Source organism: Stegastes partitus, unplaced genomic scaffold (genome assembly GCF_000690725.1).
Source record: "Stegastes partitus isolate 25-593 unplaced genomic scaffold, Stegastes_partitus-1.0.2 Scaffold493, whole genome shotgun sequence".
Taxonomy (NCBI): Eukaryota; Metazoa; Chordata; class Actinopteri; family Pomacentridae; genus Stegastes; species Stegastes partitus.
In genome coordinates this window covers 33,945-56,007 of record NW_007578224.1, presented here as the reverse complement: position 1 = coordinate 56,007, position 22,063 = coordinate 33,945, and the positions used below count along the sequence as shown (strand labels likewise).

At 42.9% G+C, this 22,063-nt stretch overlaps 3 protein-coding genes across 4 annotated transcripts in view; 1 reads left to right on the top strand and 2 right to left on the bottom strand.

Moving 5' to 3' along the window:
• The window catches only part of LOC103361233 (brain-specific angiogenesis inhibitor 1-associated protein 2-like), a 55,743-nt gene extending 48,007 nt beyond the window's left edge, over positions 1-7,736 (top strand). Inside the window, exons 10-15 of one of the 2 annotated variants that reach the window (XM_008287261.1) lie at positions 640-841; positions 961-1,029; positions 1,117-1,270; positions 1,523-1,560; positions 5,610-5,652; positions 6,160-6,246. In XM_008287261.1, coding sequence (XP_008285483.1) covers positions 640-841; positions 961-1,029; positions 1,117-1,270; positions 1,523-1,560; positions 5,610-5,637 — 491 coding nt within the window. In that variant the 3' untranslated portion in view covers positions 5,638-5,652; positions 6,160-6,246. Of the gene's footprint in view, positions 1-639; positions 842-960; positions 1,030-1,116; positions 1,271-1,522; positions 1,561-5,609; positions 5,653-6,159 lie in introns of both variants that reach the window. The other variant, XM_008287260.1, reaches the window with a different exon arrangement.
• Positions 7,737-7,835: 99 nt separating this feature from the next.
• Positions 7,836-17,961, bottom strand: aatka (apoptosis-associated tyrosine kinase a). Its single transcript, XM_008287262.1, has 12 exons — positions 17,254-17,961; positions 16,720-16,799; positions 16,123-16,241; positions 15,912-15,999; positions 15,642-15,775; positions 14,986-15,070; positions 14,777-14,898; positions 14,259-14,408; positions 10,163-13,565; positions 9,891-10,077; positions 9,594-9,797; positions 7,836-9,476 (listed from the first exon to the last, which is right to left on the bottom strand). The coding sequence occupies exons 1-12, from the start codon at positions 17,267-17,269 to the stop codon at positions 9,448-9,450; spliced, it is 4,617 nt and encodes a 1,538-aa protein (XP_008285484.1). The 5' UTR covers positions 17,270-17,961; the 3' UTR covers positions 7,836-9,447.
• A 1,357-nt stretch (positions 17,962-19,318) lies between these two features.
• LOC103361246 (serine/threonine-protein kinase LMTK1-like) overlaps positions 19,319-22,063 on the bottom strand; it is a 23,364-nt gene continuing 20,619 nt past the window's right edge. Inside the window, exons 4-5 of the mRNA XM_008287277.1 lie at positions 20,037-20,216; positions 19,319-19,369 (exon numbers count right to left, since the gene is read on the bottom strand). Coding sequence (XP_008285499.1) covers positions 19,319-19,369; positions 20,037-20,216 — 231 coding nt within the window. The remainder of the gene's footprint in view (positions 19,370-20,036; positions 20,217-22,063) is intronic.

Genomic DNA, 22,063 nt, shown 5'->3' with positions numbered 1-22,063 from the left:
AAAAAAACTGCATCCAAGAACCCCGTAAATCAGACTACTGTTCTATTAGACAGACTGTTCTTGTAGATTAGTCATGGAAAGGAAAAACCGTGCATGTTTTCTTTTTGTATCAGGCAGCAGAGAAAGTTGTCGCGTGATGTGTTTGAGTTTAATTGTCTGACTCAAGTTCGCACTCACAATGCAGACAGACTACATTGTGAATTGTCCTATGCTGAGGAGCATTTTAGCATAGCACAAACAGTTGCAATCAGAATTAAACTGACATGAGGTTGAGAACTATTGCTCTTCATTGTCCCAAAGGAGCAGGAAGCAGGCAGCATAAAACAAAACAGAAATAATGCCATGATTTGAGATGAAGAGTCTATCCATTATTTCAGCCAGAGTTAGATTGTTTATAATGACAAATTATGGCTTTATCTGACAGTTTTTTGTGGCTGTTCACAAATACTATAAAAAAACATATTTACAACGCTGCAAAATTGAGAGCATCTCTCTGGCTGCTGGATGTGCATTAGACATAAGTGTTGCCGTTAGCTGCCTCTACAGACTCGCATCATTCTAGCATGTTGTGACTCTAGTACTCTGAACATAATATTAATAATTTCTCTCACAATTGTCCCTGCCTGCAAACCTCCACAGGAGAGACACGAACCCTGCCCAGGTCCAGTTCCATGGCAGCAGGACTGGAAAAGAATGGGCGCTCCCGTGTCCAGGCCATCTTCTCTCACGCCGCGGGAGACAACAGCACCCTGCTCAGTTTCTCCGAGGGAGACGTCATCACTCTGCTAGTGCCTGAAGCCCGTGATGGCTGGCACTATGGGGAAAATGAGAAAAACAAGATGTAAGTAATATATTCATGCATTCTATTTTGCCTGAATCCATACCCTGAAGTTGGACCCGCATGCAGGTAGACTGAAAGTAACGTATACCTTTCAACGTGGTCTGCACTTTCCCACTCAGGCGTGGCTGGTTCCCCTTCTCCTACACGCGTGTGCTGCCCGACAGCGACGGCGAGAAGCTCAGAGTGAAGTATGTGGCAGTTTTCATCAACATTGTGTCAGCTTAATGAGCTCAAATGACTCAAAGTCTGAGGCCATTGTTTCCTTGCCTTTTCAGCCTGCACCATGGGAAAAGTAGCAGCACAGGGAACTTGTTGGAGAGTGATGCATCGCTGCCCACACCTGACTACGGCCTGACCGCCCGGCTGCTGGCACAGAGCCTAGCACAGACCCGCCCACGCCCCTACAGCATGGCAGGCTTTGGCACACAGGTACTAGAATGTGTAGCATCCATGAACAAGACAGTTTGTACGCATGTTACTCCCGCTTAGCTAATTTGTAGCTCCCATTTGTTTAGTCTTATGTTGCATAATTAGATATGAGTAATCCTGCAGCATCTGAAAAGAAGATTTTTGCTCAGTTTCTGCTGCCACCTAGTGTTGATGTTTTAATAAAGCAGGTACTTCAATACTAGATGTACAACAAACAATGGAAAACTATTATTTTTTTCTTTTGTTTTATAGCCTGCTATTGAGGATTATGACGGCCGCTTTGCCACAAGGTAAGTGCGTTTTCTGACCTGACTACTAAGTAATCACTGACACTGTATGACCGCTGCTGCCATCTGAATTGTTTAATTTGGATACTATGGGAAGTAACGACATAGCAAGTGAAGAAAAACACAAGAGACAAAAGGCAACTGCTTAACGTATACCTGATTGCCTCAATTTAATGCTACTTTCACTTTATCATCAGGAATAAATTAAGTATTAAACATTTCATGCATACTGTATACTCCAAAAAGTCACTAAGGAGTGCTTGATTTTTGAACGTGCTGTTGATATACAACATTTTCTCATAGCGTTGCCTCAAACAATAGATGGATGTCGAGAACGCTCAAGGATGCTTTTTTTCAAACGATCAAGAAAAAAAGTCTAAAATTTCAGCAGAACTATTTACTTTTGTCTTTAACTTGTAGAGGCATTAAGTACAAAATAGTGAAGTACGGTCGGTTTCTTAAGAAACTGTGGTGTACCTGGACCGTCTAGGATGACGAGTAGGGCTGCAATTTTTTTTTTCTTCTATTTTTCATTACCCTTGGTTTCTTTTTGTTTGTTTCCTTTTTATCTGTTGGTTGTGAGGTGTATAAAATGTCAGAAAGTGTTGACAGCTGCCAGTCTTGATTTTCCAGGGCCATTGCCAATAGCTAGTTGTTTATGTCTAGCAGTCCAAAACCCCCAAGATGTTCAATTTACAATGATTTCAAACTGAGAAAAGGAGCAGATCCTCAAATCAAAGAAGCTACAACCTCAGTTGAACTGCAGAGTCTTTGGCTGGCTTTTTTATTCCAGTTTTTTTTTTATTTTTAATTATTATTTTTAAATGACTTAGACAGTTAGTCAGTATTCAGAACAGTCAGCCATTGGTTTTCCCTCAATCAGCTAATTGTTTCAGGGCTAACGAGGAGTGTAGTTAAGCTCAAGAAGTAGATCAAATGTATGCACAGTCTTCTCCTTTGATTTTTTTTTTTTTTAACAGTGTCTTCTTTATCCTTCCTCTTTGCTGTTCCTTTGCTTTATTTTTATTTATTTATTTATTTTTGCATAGCTTTTAAAAGTAATGAATGCAGTCTAGCAGGGTCAGTATCTCAGTTTATTTTCTGCGTGCTCTTGGCCCAGCATATTCTAACTGTAGTCCTAATCTAGTCCTTGCTGACTCACCAGGCCTGTGCGAGGTTAAGGTTAGGAGTTATGCTGTGCCTGTTTCTGTCCAACCAGAGAGTACATTTTTTGTGTTTTTTTATATGTGTGTGTCTGTGTGAGAGACTGTGTGTGTGATAGAGGAGAATGTCTTGGTGTGTGTGTGTGTGTGTGCATTTGTACTGGTGGGGTACCTACTGTGACAGTAGACATCATGCTGACCTCATCTCAATCATCACTGCTTGTCAGCCTGGGGCTTTGGGCACCGGTTTCAAACTGTTTTGCATAACTCCTGTCTGCTCTAAATGTCTTTTTTATTTTTTTTGTTTTTTAATTTTCCGTACAGTATTTTGAGTCAGCGCTGTCCTGCAGGGTGTATTCACCCCCAACAGACTAATCTAATACTACATCCCTCCAGCTCAGGAGATGGCTTGATGATTTTCTCATCAACAGTAACGTCTTGGTTTCGTCCACTTTTCAGTGGTTGAAAGGGAAAAAACATTGGATTAAAAGCTTCTTGATTTGTGCAACAATTTCTAACCGGCATACGTATCTGCATGCAAGTGTTGATGAGGGAATTGGAAGTCCAATCTTCCTGATAACGGCAGGTGTGTTTGGAGTTGTAACTGTAGGTGGGGCGACGTAGATTTCCCGGCCCCACCTGCACTTCTCCTAAACTCTATCCTGCCTCCTTGTGCCTGTCTTGTCTTTCTCCATTTCTCTCTGAGTGTGTCCGACCTGGCAAGCTTCCTTCTCTCTTTGTTCCACAGTGACAGTCCTGATGGCAAATTGATTTCGACTGTGTGAGAACAGACATACAGACAGAAACAGACAGCTCCGGATAGCACAGGGGCCTCTTCCTCCCCATCTTTCCCTCCTCTTAGCCTCCCTCCTGTCCACTTATCTCCACCTCTTCTCCTCTGCCTCCACACACACCCCTTCTCCGAATGGAAGAGGCCAGTTTCATCCCTCCTTTCTGTCCTCTCTTCCTCCCCGGGTCCCTCCTTTCCTCCTTCCGTCCGTCCTGGGTGCTGCTGCTGGTGGTGTCGGTGTGGACAGTAGCGGTTGGTGGGTGGAGGATTGCGTTGAGCGAGAGAGCCAGAGCGGGGCCTACCTGCTCGGCATGCAGCGATATGGACTCTGAATACTCTATCTCTGATCATAGTCCACCATCACGGACTGATCTCTCAAGAGACTGCCTTTGCTACTGCTTGTCTTTCATGCATGTACATGGTTGTGTCATTTTGTCAAACTAAAGGACATGTTCATGTACTGTACAAGTGCCAAAAGACTCCAATGTCATTGTACTAAAGCCACTGACTGAATGGCCTTTTTAAGCACATGTGGGCCCGCTTACTATTGAGTTCCCACCAAACACACACACGCGCTAAAAAAAAGAAAAAAGAAAAAAAAGCTTTGTTTCAAGTAAGGCTGTGCAGCAGATTACTATGTTTCTGTTCTGAGAGATCCCGTAGGTCCTGCTGTGCTTCCTTGTGTCAGTGCTAGACTTCTCCGTCCAGAGGGTGTGTCATTTTTGCCTTACTTTGCTTTTTTTTTTTTTTTTTTCTATCAAACACATACTTTATGTATAATGAAGCAAATTTTCAAATTTAACTTCACGAATATACAGTATATATTCTATATACATATATATATATATATATATATAAATTGTTTCCGTCAGTCAACCAAATTGCACTGTATTATGATCATTGCAAAAACATGTTTTACAATTAAACTCTCCACTCTCAGCCCCATATAAACCTTCTTTTTTTGCCATTCTTGGCTGAACGTACTGCCAGAATTGTTGATTCAATACAATGCCTCACTCAGATATCTTTCTTTTTTTTTTCCTTTTTTTTTCTCTGAAGCTACAGTGAGTTTGAAAGGGTCTATGATCTTTTGTTGAATATCCTCAATAACAGCTGTGAATTAGTTAAACGATAACCACGGCTTTTGCAGCTTTCAGTGTTATTTATGATTGTATTCCCTGAGTGGCTATGTAGTTTTTTTTGGTCTTTTCTTTTGAAAAAAAAAAAAATTGTCCTTGTAAAAATAAAAAAAACAACAAACAAACAAAAATATTTCCAGAAACAATGGACAAACTGATTAGTCGAAGTGTTTATCTTATGCATGCTGTGGAGGGAAACCAGAAAATGTGATACTAAAAATTGACCTTGAATGTATGGTGACTTTTTACAAAGGTATTCTAAATAAAACATATCTCTATATATTAATAAACAGTCTGGTCTGACGAGAAATCTGTTCTGTCGGTGACATTTTCCGTTTTTGTTGAACGTTTTCATTACAGCTCTGAAATGATCTTTCCCCCTGATATATTTAAATTAATTCCTTTTTTTGTTATTTTTTCAAAACACTCACTCTTATGTGAATCATCTCCAACCACAGCTGTGTCACATGCATGCGGTTCCATCCTTCCCCTCCCCTAGCACCCACAGCATCTGCGCTGCTCTCGTTCATTGTTAGGAAAAAAAAAAGATTGTCAGTGTGTGAGGTGGTGTTGTGTTCAGTCTTGTGAGTATCTGATCTCTGCCTGCCTGCTTACCTTTTTTTTTTTTATATCTTACATTTGCTTGTGTTTGAGTTGTATTTGGGTTATAGAAAAAAACCTTTTAGCGGACACAACTTTGTGATGATTTTATCCCATTTCCAGTAAAAATGTGCTCCTACTAGGACGAGCTTCTGATTTGAAAAGGAGTTGTATACAGTATGGCATGTCGAGCATGAAGTGTATATTCCTGTTTTGCATCCGTCATCTCAGTTACTTATTATTATCAACCTACAGTATGTTCATCTTGCACCAGACTAACCAGTGTCCTTACAAAATGTGACCCATGCATGATCTGAGAGATGAGCCATTCAAACCCAAAGGTTCTCTTTACCTTTCCAGTTTGGGTCCAGAATTGTCCCGGTTCTGAGGGAACAGGACCTCCGTAAGTCACCAGTCTCCATCGCCTTTCAGCCAACCAATCACTTGCCTTCTTCTCTGTATTACTGCCTGGTTCCCTCTGTTGTCATTGGCTGTCTGGCTGCAGTAGGATGCTGGGAATCACTGGTCTTTTCTGTCCTTTGGCCTCTATGGATGCGGCAGCGTTTTGGTTTTGTCGCTCCAGCAGGCCTCGGGTTGTAAAAGAAGTACTCTGAAAATAGTTTCTTGTTTGTTTTTGTGTATCCCAATAACATACAGAGAAGACTCTAACCCTGCATGCCTATTACAAGCTGTTTTTTTTTCTTTTTTCTCTCATTTTACTAGAGTTTTCTCATCAAATGCTTGCTAAATAAAACCTCACAGTGCCGCAACTTTTTGCTCAACTTACTGTAAGAAGCTTTAGGGAGGCAGATTTCTTTGGGTGTGGTTACATAGTTGGCCATGTGTGAATCTTGTCCTAAGTTCAAGCTAACTGTAAGTGTTCCTTGTCTCACCCCTCCTCTCCCCACAGTGACCGTTCCCTGGAGGTGTACCTCCGGCCCACCTTCTCCGATGACCGATCTGCACCCATCTTCTACTAGCGGCCTGCTGTTTCCTTTTTCCACTCATGGGCCCTTTTTGTCATAAGGGAGGGAAAAAAAATGGCCATCATTGGCCTGTTACAGTCCCATAATGTTATCACAAGAGGGCCCAAGAGTGCGATTGGGAGAGAAAAAAAAAAGCCACCTCAAGGAATTTGCTACACTACTGAGAATTTATAGTTTCTTTGCTGTGGAAATTCACTCCGAGAATTTCTCATTTAATGATTTGCAAACGCTTTCACCAGCATCGAATGTATCAGCCTGAGCATTCAAGTGAAAGTGTGACAGTAACTTTTATTAGCTATTTAGATCGCAGCAGTTGTCGATAAGGTATGGCTAAGGAGCTTTACTAGTTATGCCGTCACATTATTTATCTGCGCTTTTATTATGGGATTACTTTTGTTTTCTTCAATGCTATACATTGTAAATTTCATTGAAAGATTATTTACAGTAATGAGCAGTGAAGGCACACTGCATTATTAGTTGTTTAAGTGAGACTTGAGGGTTAAAGTGAGACGGTCGGTAGCAGTTTTCTGTGCATCAGTGTACTGCAAACTGTAGGGAAAAGTGTGGATTGAATACTGCCACAGATAGCTAGAACTGGACATTTGGTGAGTAAACTATAACTCTGCTTCTGTTAAGTGATATAGAAATATATACTCTGCAGTCGTGATACAGTATACCCAGATTTTAAATTTGGGAACTGTGCCTTTTTGTTTTTTGAAAACACGTTCTAATGGCATTGTCCCTATCATTCTGTAAACTGGTTTGAGGGAATGTGCATCACCGCTTTACTTGCATTTTTATATTACAGAGAATACTGGTGGGGTTGTATCACCTTTTGTTTTAGTTGCTTTTTTTTTTTTTCTTTTTTCGAGCAAGCTTCAGTACAGCACAGGAGCAATTCTACAAAAAACAATACGAGAACATATTTGAATTGCTATTCTTTCCTTCTCTTTAAATTTCAGTAATATCTAAGCTGCCAGATAGCCAGGAAGACGAAACAGTGCTTACACAATGGGTCTTTTTTTTTTGTAATATTTAGCTTTGAGGGAGTGGTAGCTTATCAGATAAGGTACAGTATTACAGCTTTTGATCATTCAGACTCAGTATTATACAGTACACTCATCTGGGAAACAAGCTTCGAGCGGAGGCATTTATCTACAGTATGACGTGTGGGAATAGCGGTGAATTTGTATGTGATTTATAGGAGAAAATATGTATGGTTGTGTGAATGAGCTGAAATGCCTCTTAGACTGTGTTAAATTAACCGTTACATCATGACGAGTCTGTTTTTTATGGATGAGTCCTGTCCACTGAGTGATATGATCATGCTTTTATTACATTACTCATTTGGGCATCAAGTTTCAAATGCATTTTTTACTTTTCTATAGCTCTCATTTTGTCCATTTCTCACCTTTGTCCCTGTTTGTATTATATCTGTACTGTACAGAAAGTGCATATAAATTATCTTGTCCAAAATAAATCTACATGGGCACAAACTTCATACTTTTATGTGTTGTGTTGTTTTGTTTGTTTTGTGCAACAACAACAACAAAAAAACCTCTTTTGACATCAATACAGATGAAAGTATCACAGACACGAGAAGGGAAAAAGTATTTGGATTTATTTGTTGGGATAGTACAACAGCCATGAGTGAGGGACGAATGGAAACAGCAATGATGTTACTACCGGTGCATAGAACAGCCCACCTCACCTTCTCCAAAGGCGTCTGCCACTTTAGCCAATAGGCTTTGTAATATCTCTTTGGCAAATTTGAGAGACTGTCATCCTGGATTGCATCTGTTCAAATACTCGTACAAAAATACTTGCAATATTTTCTCTTCTTGCAGAACTTAAAAGGCAAGGTAAGAGGAAACGAAATTGGCACTTGGAGCTACAGAGGGGATAGAGAGGGGGAGGGAGCTGTCGATACAGCAGTAGTAATTCAAGTCAAGCTACCTGCTACATGTTGATATAAGATTCATACAATATGTCAGATATGTCCTATTTTGAATGTCTTCTTTTTTTTTTTTTTTTTTTCCGTACACCTTAGAACCAGCCATTCAGCACAAATGTAATAGATACATTATGTATGAGACAATGAATAATACGTAGAAAAGATGCATAAAGATGATAACGGACATTCATGACTGACACTGACACCATTGAATTGTGTTGAATCGCCTCTCTTCCCCTTCAATGTATTGCTGATGAAATGTAATTTAAACAGAACTAATATGGCACAAAATAAATAAACCTATGCTGGCACCGTGGACACAAATAGGGAATCTCACATGTTCAGCTTTTTCATTCCAGGATGGGGAGATACGGAGCAACAGAGGCTGTACAAAGTGCTTCAGATAAGACATATACTGCAGGTTATTGAAACCAGAGTGAGAGGTGGTGGTGATGATTAAGTAGTGGCAACACCCTGATTTCCTGTATTATGTTTTCTTTTAACATAGCACATTGAATCCATGGAGTCCCACAATCAATATGATTTGGATATGACTTGGATTAAGGGACAAAATAAGTTTAAGCACTTACAACTTAGAACACCATCACCAGTACCAAGTCTTTTTTTTTTTGTTTTGTTTTGTTTGGAAATCCATCACTGCTTCTTGTGCAACAGTTATCAAGCATTAATTTCCGGCTCCACCAACGAGAGCTGTAACAGTCTTAAGTTGCTCGAAAATCCCCGATCAATGGAAAGCGGATGAACAAAAGCAGCCAATGAGAGGAGCAGCTATGAAGCCTGTCGTTTCACATGTTTTATCATTTTTATTTTTATGAATATTTTTTTAATTCACAATTTTAAAATAACTGTAAGGTCACCGAAAGAATCTGATGCTGCATTGAGCAAATAAGTTACTGTTATGGGTATACCGCATGTTTAAACTATATATAAGATTTCTATTTTTCCAAACAATATGATCTGACTTTGTATCCACTTTCTAGTTCATCACTATCAGGTTTGCCGTTCCTGGAGCCATTGCTCTTTCCTCGTGAAAATAAAAAAAAAAAAAGAAGTGTGCAAATCATTTAGGGTATTTCACTACAATATGAGGCACTGTCTCATAAAGGGTCACCAGGGTCAGATGCCCCAAACGTTGATAAAAAATAAAACTCTGTAAAACATCTAGATATAGTAATGCTGCTTTTCTGTGTTGAGAAGGACCAGGAATCGATCTCTTCTGGTCAAAGTCGCAGGACACTCAATCTTTTGGACTATCTTCACTGTTACCTGTTGGACATAAATGATTGAAAATAAGTCAAATCTTCACAAATTCTTGAAGAATATTGGGTGACTTAAAGTTAACATTATGTCCAGAATTATGTATGACTGATAGTTTATACAGACCTGTGGTTGAGCCCATGTGGGGGTCGGAAACATGTGTGATAGAGAATCGTGAGACCATAAAACGGTTCAGTGCTACAGCGGCAGGTTTAGGAGCCTCAGGACTGTTGGAGACAGATGTGGGTGAAGACGCAGGCTCAGGGATGGTGTCAGGTATGGATGGATGGGGATCAAAGGGGCGATCGTCTTTCCATTCGTAACTCCCACCTGAGTGCACACGAGACAGCAACAATCGCATATATGGTGATTAGTCCAGGATACATCAGCTAGGATTACTTCGCGTAGCATTTGTGTCCTCACCCTCGTCTGAGCTGTTCCCATCTGTTTCATTAAAAACACAATCTGTGTCCCATTCTTGATCTTCAAGTTCAGGGTCAAGGTCAGGCTTGGGCTGGTGGTCAGAGGTTTTTTCCTCTGAAGCTTCCTGCTCACTGGGCTCTACTCCTGCTGAGAAGGAATAGTCAGCCAGCTCTCCCGTGGGGCTCTCCTGGAAGTCATAAACGGCAATTAAACAATGTATTTGTTCGTAGTCAATACACACGACATAACTGTTCCCTATTAACAAGTCATACCTGGTCAAAAAGGAACACCGTAACATCATCGAAAAAGGACACAGCTTTTTTCTTCCTCTCCAACTCGTCACAGAAGGACTGGGTGAGCAGGGTGGGCATCTTCAGGAGGCTGCGGAGGTGTCTAGCCCTGCTGCAGTCACTGACCACCACGGGCACGGCGGTGAAATCCTCCTCACTCTCCTCACTGTCTTCATCTTGGATGTTGTAGGTTCTTAACTCCTCGTCGGACTCACTGTCATCTGAGTCATCTTCATCTTCTGCCTCTTCCAGTGGAGCCCTCACATCTTCTCCGCACAGCTCCAACAATGATGAGGAAGTGGACAAGTCAAGAGGACCGTTGGATTCTTCACATAAACTTTCCTGTGAGTCACATTCTTCTGCATCTATGTCCTCGAAATCTTCCTCATTTATTCTCACAGCCTCTGTCTGCCTGTCCTCTGTCTCCTCCTTGACATGATTGAATTCAGGCAGCTCCTCCTCCTCCGTGGATCCATCACTGTTTTCATTTTCTTTGGGGCTCTCATCACTGCAGTCAGATATAACGGAGCCAGAATGCAGTGACTGGACTGGGAAGCAGTCATCTGCTCTCCTGCCCCCGTCCTCATGGTTTGCTGAGGCCTCCTGGACAGTGGAGGACCCAATGGACGAACTGAGCTCTGTGGAAGGCTCATCCCCCGAATGCTCTGTCTCCAACCCGAGATCATCATCTGCAGGGGCAGACTCTTTGGTCAGGCAGCCGCCCATCTGTGGTGGAAACGGTGAAAGCATGGATAATCCAGGGGTGGGAAAAGAATGGGGTGAACCAGAGTCAGCCTCTGAGAATTTCACCAAAACACAACTTTTGATGTGTCTTAGATTTGTTAAAAGTTCCCTGTTGTTGAATTGGTTTTTGAAAGAATCGTCATCTCTTATGGAGCTCAATTTCTCAGTGGCAAAGTAATTGTTACCTGGACCTGCAAAGAACTTACTGCCTTGCTCTTGAGGACTTCGCTCATTTTCAGCATCGTAGTCAGAGAAATAGGCTGAGTCCCTATATGGGTTCTTATCAGTTAGGCCCTTTAACTGCAGCTCTGAGGTGCTTGTGGAAGTGCAAATCCCTTGTCCTAAACCCACCTGCATAACAAGTTCTGGTTCCCCACCCAGCCTCGGGCTCCTATCACCACTCAGGGGATCTCCAAGCTCTCTGAAGATAAACTCTGGAGACTCGTTGTTTTCCGTGTCATAGCCACTATCCAGAGATTTGGGCAGGATGGGGGTATTGAAGGGATCGGGGCTGAAGGCCTGGTCACAGGGGCTTGCCATTGATGATGAGAGGTTAATGGTGTCCACAGATTCAGGAGTTCCATCTGGATTCTTCTTTGGACTGAGGTCTTCATCCTCTACGTCAGCATAGTCAAGGTTGAAATCGGCAAAGATCCCTGACGTAATATCTGTGATATCATCATCATCCTCCTCCTCACTGTAGTCACCGAGCTCAACAAGGCAAATACTGGAGTCACGAACCCCTACTCCGCTATCGAAGGCTCTGCTGCTCTCCGATGTCTCTGCATAGTTTCGGCTCTTGTCACTCAGACCCACAGATATTCCTGTTGAAACCCCCTCCCACATGTCACTTCTCTGTTTATCCGTCACGACACCTGCTTGACCAGTCTGAGGCTCACTGAAAGAAGATGGGGACTTTATGAAGCTTGCCTCAGGTGTTATCTCAGAATACAATCTCTCTCCATTAAGCAATGATTGCTTTTCGTGTTTTCGACCCTCTGAACCTCTGGTATGCATAATTGAGCCAGCGAGAGAATCAGTACCCCGCACATTATCTGCAGTTATGTTCCTTTCCGCTTGACTGGCAGTCTGATCTCTTTTTTTGTGGCATAAGTGAATGTATGATCCTAATTCAGTAGATTTATGAGCAGCATTACAACCCGAGTCTCCTCCTCCTCCTCCCTCCAAGGTGCCACAAGACCTGGAGTTGTGGAAGGTTCTGGTAGTAGCTTTAGTTAAAGACCATACTTCAGTTGTGTTTGAGTGAGGAGTATATTTAAGATCCAGATAAGTGTCATTTCCACTGCCTGTCTGCCTGCTGTCAAAGCTCAGGCTATTATTGTTTGATGAGTGGTTTGAGATCCAGTTGGTGGCCTCTCCCTCAGAGAAAAAATCATCCTCAATTTCTCCACTTCTCTGCTGACCCAGCAGCAAGCCCTCATCTGTTCCTACATCAATGCCAACGTGGTTGACAATGGGAAGTGTTTTTCTCAGGGGACCTACCATGTTGTGGCAGCTTTCATTAACTGTGCTACGACCTGTGTTTGCTTCAAGGTAGGGATCACAGAACCCTAAGCTGGGGCTGCTCACTGCTTGTGACAAACTGCGTGGGTTTTCTAGCCGCCCCTCTGGGTGGGCAAGATTTGACTGGGACTCTGGTGACGTTTCCAGCTCAGACACACACGACTGGCATCGTGTCTTGCACGCTTCTGACTGTTCGCAGTAGACTGTGTCATTGTGATTGGATGAGAGGCAGTTGTGGGAGTGGCCTAATTGGACAGGGCTGGTGCTGGATGTGTGTCTCAGCAGTGGCTCCATGGTCAGTTGGATAGTGGGACTTGAATCAGAGTCATAGGCAGTGGACTTGATATTGTCAGCAGTTGACCAGTAAGCACTGGGATGTGCCATGGATGAACTAGATTGACTCTCATAGGACAATCTGCTGTTGCTGGCCTCCAGTCCTGGGCTGTAGTCCACAATGTTGTCATCCAGATTAATGTTACACTCTACTGGTTCCTCTATGCGAATGTAATACTCACTGCTGACGGAGGGGCTGTGGGCACTTAACACTGGGACCACACCAGGGTGTTCGGGTTCATAATAGGATGGGGACATGCTTGAGGTCAGGCTGTCAGTCTTGCAGCCTCCTGAGGTGCTCCCTTTGCTTGAATAGTAGATATCCTGGTAGTGGGGGTTCCCCTGGCCCAGTGGCCCACTGGTGGAGGAGGAGCAGTAGGGCTGCTCAGCTCGGGCTTGCTCCCACTTGTACTCAAAGTTGAGGCCATGGCTGGTCTCTGTGACAGTCAGCAGGTCGTCCCCCGTGTCAGAGTGGAAGCTGTCAGAGAAGTGCTCCAGAAGAGGGAAGGAGGACGAGGCAGAGGAGGCCAGCTCCACTGCCTGAGTTTGGTCTGTATTAGGGGCATCAGCTGAAGGAGGTGTAGGGGTCAGGACCAGGGCTGTGGATGTGGTTGTGTGAGAGGTGCTGCCAAGCAAGTTGGGTCTCAAGGCATTCCAACGTTGCTCAAAGTCTTCCTCAGCTTCACTGGACCCTTTGGCACACAAGTATGTGACTAAAAGGTGAACTTCTTCACTGCTGGGTCTGAGCTCTGGTTGCAGCCAGCAAAACTGCATTACCTCATACCTGGAAGGAGCAGAAAAGGAAAGAACAGGTCAAAGTTGTACTCTGGGTTGTGCTCTTAAAGTTCTTGCATAAATAAGCTGAAAAACACTTATTGTATCTAAAGAATATGTTTTTAATTAAAGGAGAGAAGAATGGGCTGCAGTTAAAGAATTGATTCTAGACAAACAACAAGGCAATATAAACAGAACATCTGAAGTCAGCACTTCATAGCAACACCTGACACTTATTTACAGTCCTAGCCAATAATGTATAGAGTACATGAAGAAGGTGCAGTGCAGATGCTGACACAGTTACATGGGGTTTACATTTGTCTTTGTGTTTCTGTGTAGCTTCAGTGTGGTACCCAGCATGTCTAATTTAGTGGGGAACAATTTGGAAATATATTTGGCTGGCTTCCCGGGTAAAGATGAATAGGGTGGTTCAACTCTGGTCGATGCCAGAGGGATCATAAAGAATAGGGAGGGTATTGATCATCTGCCCTTGCTAGCAAAGAGATATATTGCTACAGTGGAGTGGTGCACTACCTTAAGCAAAAAACGATTTCAAAAACAGAGAACACTGCTGAAAATGTTCACTTCAGTGCATGATGTCTGTCTTATATGGCATCAATGATATATACATTTTTGACCATCAGCATGTATTTGTATGCACAGGATGTTTCCCTGAGCTTGTGGATGTGCAAGCATGTCTCACCAGCGGTCAGCCAGGGGGAACTGGAGCTGGGGTTTGGGTAGTTTTAGCTGCTGTTCCTTCACAGCATATGTCAACACCTGTCTGTCAGAGTAGTGTCTGTATGGCTGGTTTCCCAGCTCAAAGAGCTCCCACGCAGTCACTCCCAACGACCTGAAACAGGCAAAGAAATCATTCATGGGGCTCAGTGCTCACATCTCAGACATGGCAATGTTTCAAGCAAGTTGTTCATTTAATACTACAACCTTCTTTATGTCCTGTCACAAGTACTCTGTATGTGTGAGATATATTTAATAATCAAAAAGTGTCATACGAATAGGGGATCACATTTCTAAATGCCAAATTGAACCTGTCCAAGTTGTTAGAAATGTTATTTGTGCATGTTTCACACGCATCAACCCTTAAACAAAAGCAAGAATAAGGGTTCATATATTACATATTTTAATAACAGTGATGTTGGTATGGTAGCTTTATCTCAGTAAATCTGCAATAATCTGTGTGTCTGTCTTTGAATATCGCACCAAATGTTGCTGCTTTTGGTTTGGTCAACAACCAGCAGGTTTCCATGGACCTCATCTATGAGCTCAGGTGCGATCCAGCGCAGAGGCACCCAAATCTGGTCTTGTGTTATATAATAGTCATCCTACAGAAATAAACAAAAAAAAAAAAACGTGCTTGAATGCTGATAGGGTATCAGTCGAAAAATTAGTGACAATATCGAAAGACTGACCTTGTATCGGCTGTGAGAAAGCCCATAGTCTCCAATCTTAACTGACATTTCTGAAGTTAGCAGGCAGTTTCGCAGGGCCAGATCACTGTTGGGACAAAGAGACCCAGTGACAAACTTTTCTAAAATACTAAAAAATTAAAAAAAAAAATGTTGAAAATACCGTGTACTGCACAGTACTGTTTTATTGCAGCCAGTATAACACAAAATTTTGAATGTTGACTTTGCACTACCTTATGTTGTTAATTGCAATATATCACTAAATTCTGATTAATCAAGCCAAAGTCTTATTTAAAGTATATCAAGAAATGGATACAAGTACAGAAACATTTCCTGTTTCTTCTCACTTGACCATGTGAAGACACACACTACAGTCAGTTTAATCTCACCTCCTTCACAAATCAAGCTTTTCAGCCTGACAGTCGCTGACTGGTTGCTAAAACCACCACCACATGGTTGAGAGAGAGGGAGAGGGGCTCGCCCCCGGCAACAAAATCACTGATGCTGGAGTTTGTGACAACTACTCAGGCAGCACCAGGATGTTGTTGCAGGGAGAGACCAGCAGGGGGCACACAGACCATGCAGGTGGATTCTTCCTTTTTTAAAACATTAACATTCAGGTTGATGAAGGTAAGGGGAGCAGGATTGACTTAATTTACCTGTGGATAAAGTTGTATTTGTGGAGGTGCAAGAGCCCTGAGGCAATGTCACACGCCATTCTCTGGAGGATCAAAGGGTCAGGAGTCTCAGAATCAGCTACCCGACAGCTGCGCAGGTAACTCTTCAGATCACCCTGAGAGGACGAATAAAATGAGTGCGCTGTTCTGACTGTTAATGATCACTACAAACAACACTGACGCAGACAGGAAATAATGGGATATGTGTGAAGGACTGAATAAACTCATTTTTATCATTAAATTGTGTCCTACCAGAGGGCAAAACTCCATGACCAGCAGATAAGGAGTGACCTCTGAACACTGTGCCAGGCACTGCAGAAGGGCAGGATGCTGGAGGGTTCTAACAGAGCAAACAGCATTTAAATAGAAATGAATGCACAAAAAACATTTACACAATATATAATCCGATTCGTCGTGTACATTGTTTCATTGTCGTCCTTTAAGCATTGAATAGTGGACTGACCGGTATGGCTGGACTTCCTCCAGGAATTGCATCTGATCCTGGACACTGGCACTGGCCTTCAGCTCCTTCACCACCACCTGGGTGGTGCTGAGGCCTGCATTGACTTCTCCCAGCAGAACCTGAGGGGAATACACAGAATGGACAGCAGAGTCACGGTTTTATATCAGACAGGAATTAAAGTTGGAATGATAAAAGACTGGATTGACTACAAACGGCATCAACATGCAGTTCCAACCTGAGAAACTAAAGTACCCTAAAGACAAAGTTAAATGGGAATATCGCACAAGCAAATCCAGGAAGTGTCACAGCATAGTACTGTAGGGTAAACTGTAAGGAATCTACTGTGACTGCAAATTTCATAATGTCTCCCATGGAATTAACATCCTGATGCAAGTCCAAAGATTCGTCTCGCTGGAGTCAGACAGTCATCACATTACCCGCGCATTCCACCAAGACGAGAAGACAGTTGGTACAGTAAAGACGGATACTGTTAGACAGTTAAATAAGTAACAATAAGTACAAAGTTGGTGTCTCCAGATCCAAATGATAACTGTACGTATGTTTCAGAACAAAAAAGAATTGCATTTATTGATCTACCTTGCCAAACCAGCCATGTCCAATCTCCTTTAGATACAGCAGACTATGGCGGCCAAGGTCTGATGATTTCAGCAGTTGGACTGGAAGGAAAAAATAACAAAGACGTTAAATTGCTTTTAAACAGGAACAAAAGACTGCTATAGTCAGAGATAAGTGAGTGAAAGAAAAGAAAAGACAGACACTTCTCAAAAGACAAGCTTTCAACGTATTGAGAAAAGTAAAGAAAGAAAAAATAAAAAGTTAAGGGCTGTCTGCAGAAACAGAAGACAGATGCAATGCAGAAAAAAAACACAAAGAGATATAAGATGAGAAAAACACAAACCCCTTAGAGCATTTTCTTTAAAAATAAAAAACAACGCATTGCATTTATGACAGACAGAATGGCCTTGAGGCAAATAAACTCAAATTTGCTGCTTCCCAGTTACATAAAATAATTCTTTGAAAACAAGGGAGCCTGTTGCCACCACACACAACTTCACCACAGAGACATCACAAGTCTGCAAATCATACTAAGTCATGGACAAACTCAAATACCTCCATGGATCCTCATATTTCAGGACTGAAGACGTTGATGGTGAGCGAGCAGACGATGGTGACGGAGCAGTGGAGCGGCCAGCCACTCTGAGCACCGTGACAGGGACAGAGTCCGAGTCCCCGGCGGGGATGAAATACTGGTTCAGAGTGTGAGAACCGAGAGCCCATGGCCCTGGCCCCAGCCCCAGGCGTCTTAGCCTCATTGTGCGCATCTGAGAATGAGCCCACGATCGCAGTGTGTGTGTGTGAGAGCCTCGGCAGGATTTAACCCTCCGAGCCCTTGCACAGCTGAACAAGCTCACCATGCTGCCTCTCCCCGTCTGCACCGAGCTCATCCTCCAACTGGGACACACACAAACACACACACACTGTCCTCGTCTAGAGCTCTCCAGCTGTCGAGCAAATACAGAAATCCTTGGTTCCTATACCAACTATTTTTAAATCTACAGTAAACAGAAGGAGATAAAAAACTTATCAGCTGTAAGTGAGTGAACCGATCAGCCGACGGGTCGACGAGGAGTCCTGAGGTGGATTTCTGCCCCGGGTGCTGAGACTTTCTGGTCATGTATCACGCCTGATGTGACTGTCACGCATGTTGGTAGTGTGGCGTTTGACGCGCCAGCTCTGTGCGCAGCTTCAAGATACCCAGTAGTGACATAAGGTCCACATAATGCCCCCCTGTCACCCAGGACAGCAGCATTCCTCAGCCAAACATGACACAAACACTGCTCTGTCCAACGCAGAAAAGACCTCTGTCATACACACTCGCCACCCCTATCTCAAGTCTCCCCTCCCTGCTCTTAGGTCCTGGTGCATGCCACCACCCTTCCCCTGTCTCTCCTCATTCTGTCACAGACCCCTCACTGTATTCTTCCCATAATGCCAGTCCTCCGCTAGTGCGTTCCATGGACATTTCGGCCTGGCCTTATGCTCCCCCACTGCCCAGCCGGCCTAAAACAGGGCCATTGTTCGGTTCGCTCACTCACACGCTCACGTTGTGTCTCCTGGTACCCAGTGCACCAAACACACATTCACAGGCACGTAAAGACGACACACACAAGGCCCATTCTCCACTGGAACGCTGGGCAGAGGTTGTCACGGTGATAACAGACCCACGCTTCTCCACCCCAACTCCCCGAGCCTTCACCACCCCTCCCGGACAGAGAGAGAGAGAAATTAAGAAGTGGTATTATTCCAAATGTGGAATGTGTGAGCGTGAGTGTGCATTCCTGTCCTACTAACGGCATTCCCAGAGAAGATGGCAGGGTCCTGTGGGGCTGCATGATTGGTGGGACCATGGAATGAAATGCTGCATCAAGCCTCTATTGTGGTTTTAAAAGTTTTACATGACCTCTTGAATAAAAGATTAGAGCAACAAGTGGAAACCGGGACTATCAGATCAATGGTAAACGTTGTACTGTGTGTTCATGCTGATGTATAACTGATGTTTGGTTTGTATGGAAAACATCATTCAGTGTTCGTGTATACAGTGTACCATTGGTATTTTTCTTACAGTTGCAATTACAAAGCTCTCCTATTCATCGTCTGTATATTCAGATGAATGTGATCGTTTATGACATGTGCATAAAACAGGTATTATGTATGGAGGAGCTTCCAGTGATCAAGTGTGGCAACAACAAATAAGCTCTATCAAGCACCCTGTTGAATTCTTAACCTTTATGCCATATTTGTGAAAATGGGTTTAATCTTTTTGTGTTGATCTTTTCACATTTGCACGTTTATATGACAATAATAGTAGAGTAATGGGAAGATAATTTTAGAACAAAAAATTCCCTATATGTTCCATTCCCCCCCAAAAAACAGTAAACACAATAAATAATGGTACATGTTTCACTGTTTCCACAAAAGACAGGACGAGTGAGTCAGAGGCCGTTCGCCTTCCGATTCAGTGGAAGGAAACACTCTCCCTCTTCCACAATCTCTCCTTAAGCTATTTATCCATTCCTCGCCCTGCAACACCTGGACCAATCACACAGCAGTAGCTATGGGGGACAGAGGCGAGTGTAGCGATTGGCTGCGAGCCTGAGGCTGCCTTCTCCAATCATTACTGGCGCTCACATCCTGGGATGCGGAGCAGCAGCTCGCTCCCTTTTGGCTGAGCACAGTGCAGCACAGACAGCCAGTGAGTCATGCAGGGTGAGGTACTCAGCACCCAGGATCTGGCTTATACTGAGATACACACACGCACACACACACACGTCATACTAATTCACATACACATTTTAACATGATGGGTTTGAGGTAAGAATGAACTGAAGAAACACAAACCGGCTGGGACGGATTACAGATATAGAATACAAAACGTATACCTCAACGTAACATGGATGTGTGTGGAAAGTCTAAAATATATGAGTATTATATAAATGAGAACATGTCGAATGTAACATGCATTTAAACACATAGAGCTCCAGAAATAGTGTACAGTGGGGTTAGATCAGATTCCTTCATCTCCAGTGGGTTACGGTTTTTACATAGAATATGCAGCACTGCAGTCGGTCATTTTCTAAATATATTACACAATGGGCAGATGTCTGTCTCTTGTAGAGAGACAGTGAGAGGGTAAGAGAGAAGAAACAAATAGTAAAAGACAACAAATCAAAGAGGCCCTATTTATTCCACTTAAGCTTTCTAAACTGTTCTCAGTTTAATATCATCAGTAAAGTCAATATTATGTTCCACAGTGTGCTGTGCTTCAGAGAAGTGACAACCTTCGGTACTTTTGTTAACATGTGCAAAAAACAGATGCTCAGATGTTCAGGTACATGACTTAGTGTGCTGATGGTGTCGTGTAGTTTCTTACTGGATCTGCCGGGCTGTTTGGAGACAGGCAGGGACACCTCAGTGAGGGGAAGGATGTAAACCTCGGGGCCATTCTGGGAGGAAGGCGAGGCCAGGGCGGAGAGATCTGCCTGGTACTCCTCGCCCTCAGTGTTTTCAAACTCCTGGTGCAAAGACACACGCTGGGATTAGTCATCCACTCACAGCCGTCCTTCCACTGAGATGGTGGGAGACAATGGTTCAACTGTGAAGGCATTTGAATGCACTCAGGCACATCCACCTACCTATATACATAAGTCATGTACATTGTGTGGGTCACTGCTGAGGCGCTGTGCGGGAGCACACTAATGTATACTGCTATTCAAACTGTATACACAAAGGCTTTCTTTCTTTCGTTCTGCCTTTTCATTCTTCCTTATTGACACACTCTTAAGCAATAAAAGTTCACATACATAATTAAAGTTTTTATGTTTTTGCTTTTTAAACGAGTAAAAATATATATGTTTAGTACATTTGAACCTGTAAGGACTTGAAGGGTGAGCTAGTTTTGGGGAAAACATCAGCCCTTGCAGCATGTAAAAAATATATATCTCAGAGGGAACATCGGTGTCCTGATTTTGTGAAGCTATGATTGCACTATCATGAGCCTTTACCATCCACAATATGCAATAAAATTTTAAAACCATGGTTTCTTCTTGGTCTCGCACGCTACTGCTCCAAAAATACACAAAATACCTGTTCTGGAAGGTCATCAGTAGGGCTTTGGGACCAGAATTGTGTCCCTGTTACACCACAGTGTAACTGCAAAACCCTGGACTGCAGTTTCACTGTCTCCTGTTCACTATGAAATAGATCACTTGAAATAACCTTTACAATATACAGTAAAGGTTAAGTATCTACTCCACATCAGGAAAAAGAGCAAGAGAAAAAGTTGGCTCCATAATCAGCTATGCAGAAAAAAACTCAGGTCCCTTAACTGCAGATTTACCCTCCTCCTCACCACCACTGCTAATAAGATGGATGAAGCAGAAAATCGTGACCCTCTCTCTCTCTCTCTCTTTTCATTCTCTATACTCCATATCCCACATCCTCTGCTGTGGCCTGTCTGCTTTAACTCTACTACCCTTCTTTCTGCCCCATCCAGTTTTACTCCCCAGCTTACTGCAGTGTCCTTGCTCTAACTGTTGTAGTGTGTCCCTATAGCACTCTGTCTTTCTAAAGCCCTATGCAGTATGTATAAAGGGGGCTGATATTAAACTAAAGGCAGGTCATATGGATAACATCAGCCTCCTTGTGTCAAACCACACAGTAGGAACACAAGAACAATCTTTTATTGTCATTGCACTGTCAATCTTGCACTGTTCCTCCGCCACATATAGAGTCAAAATCTGCTCTGTCTTCTCTAGGCAGCTATTATTTATTGCTTTAACACAAAGACGTGGATGAGCCTTCTGGCTGTGCATGCAAGGGAAGAAACAAAATAGAATTGTGGAAGATACACATTCAAAGAAAAACTATATATCAACAGTAAATGAGATAAACTGCATAATCTGCAGTATGAGGCTGATTCACAAGGCAGACTAGCGGCATATTGTCAGGATGAGTCAATATGTGTAAGAACACACAGCTGCCTGAGCTCATACAAGACTTAAAGAGTCTTATATCTTCATTCTTTGAAGATTAATATATTGCACTCAATGTGAGCCTGACTGAATTTTAATCATTTAAGAGTGCATCCACGATAGGACCAGGCGGGGGTGGCACAAGCCATCTCACCGATTTCAATGAAACTTTGCCAGTTTAAAGGGATCCACCCAAAACTACTTCAGTCTAAGTTTAAGGAAATTTGGTCAAACTGGGGAGATTTCACCACCCCTCCTTGTTTTTTTTGCAAAAATGACCAAAAATCGCCTAAAAAATGGTCAGAAGTAGAAAGCTCTACTGCTTTAAGAATTCAACCAAATCTTTTCATATTTTCAGTGAATGTTATCCTACCCAAGGACAATCTATT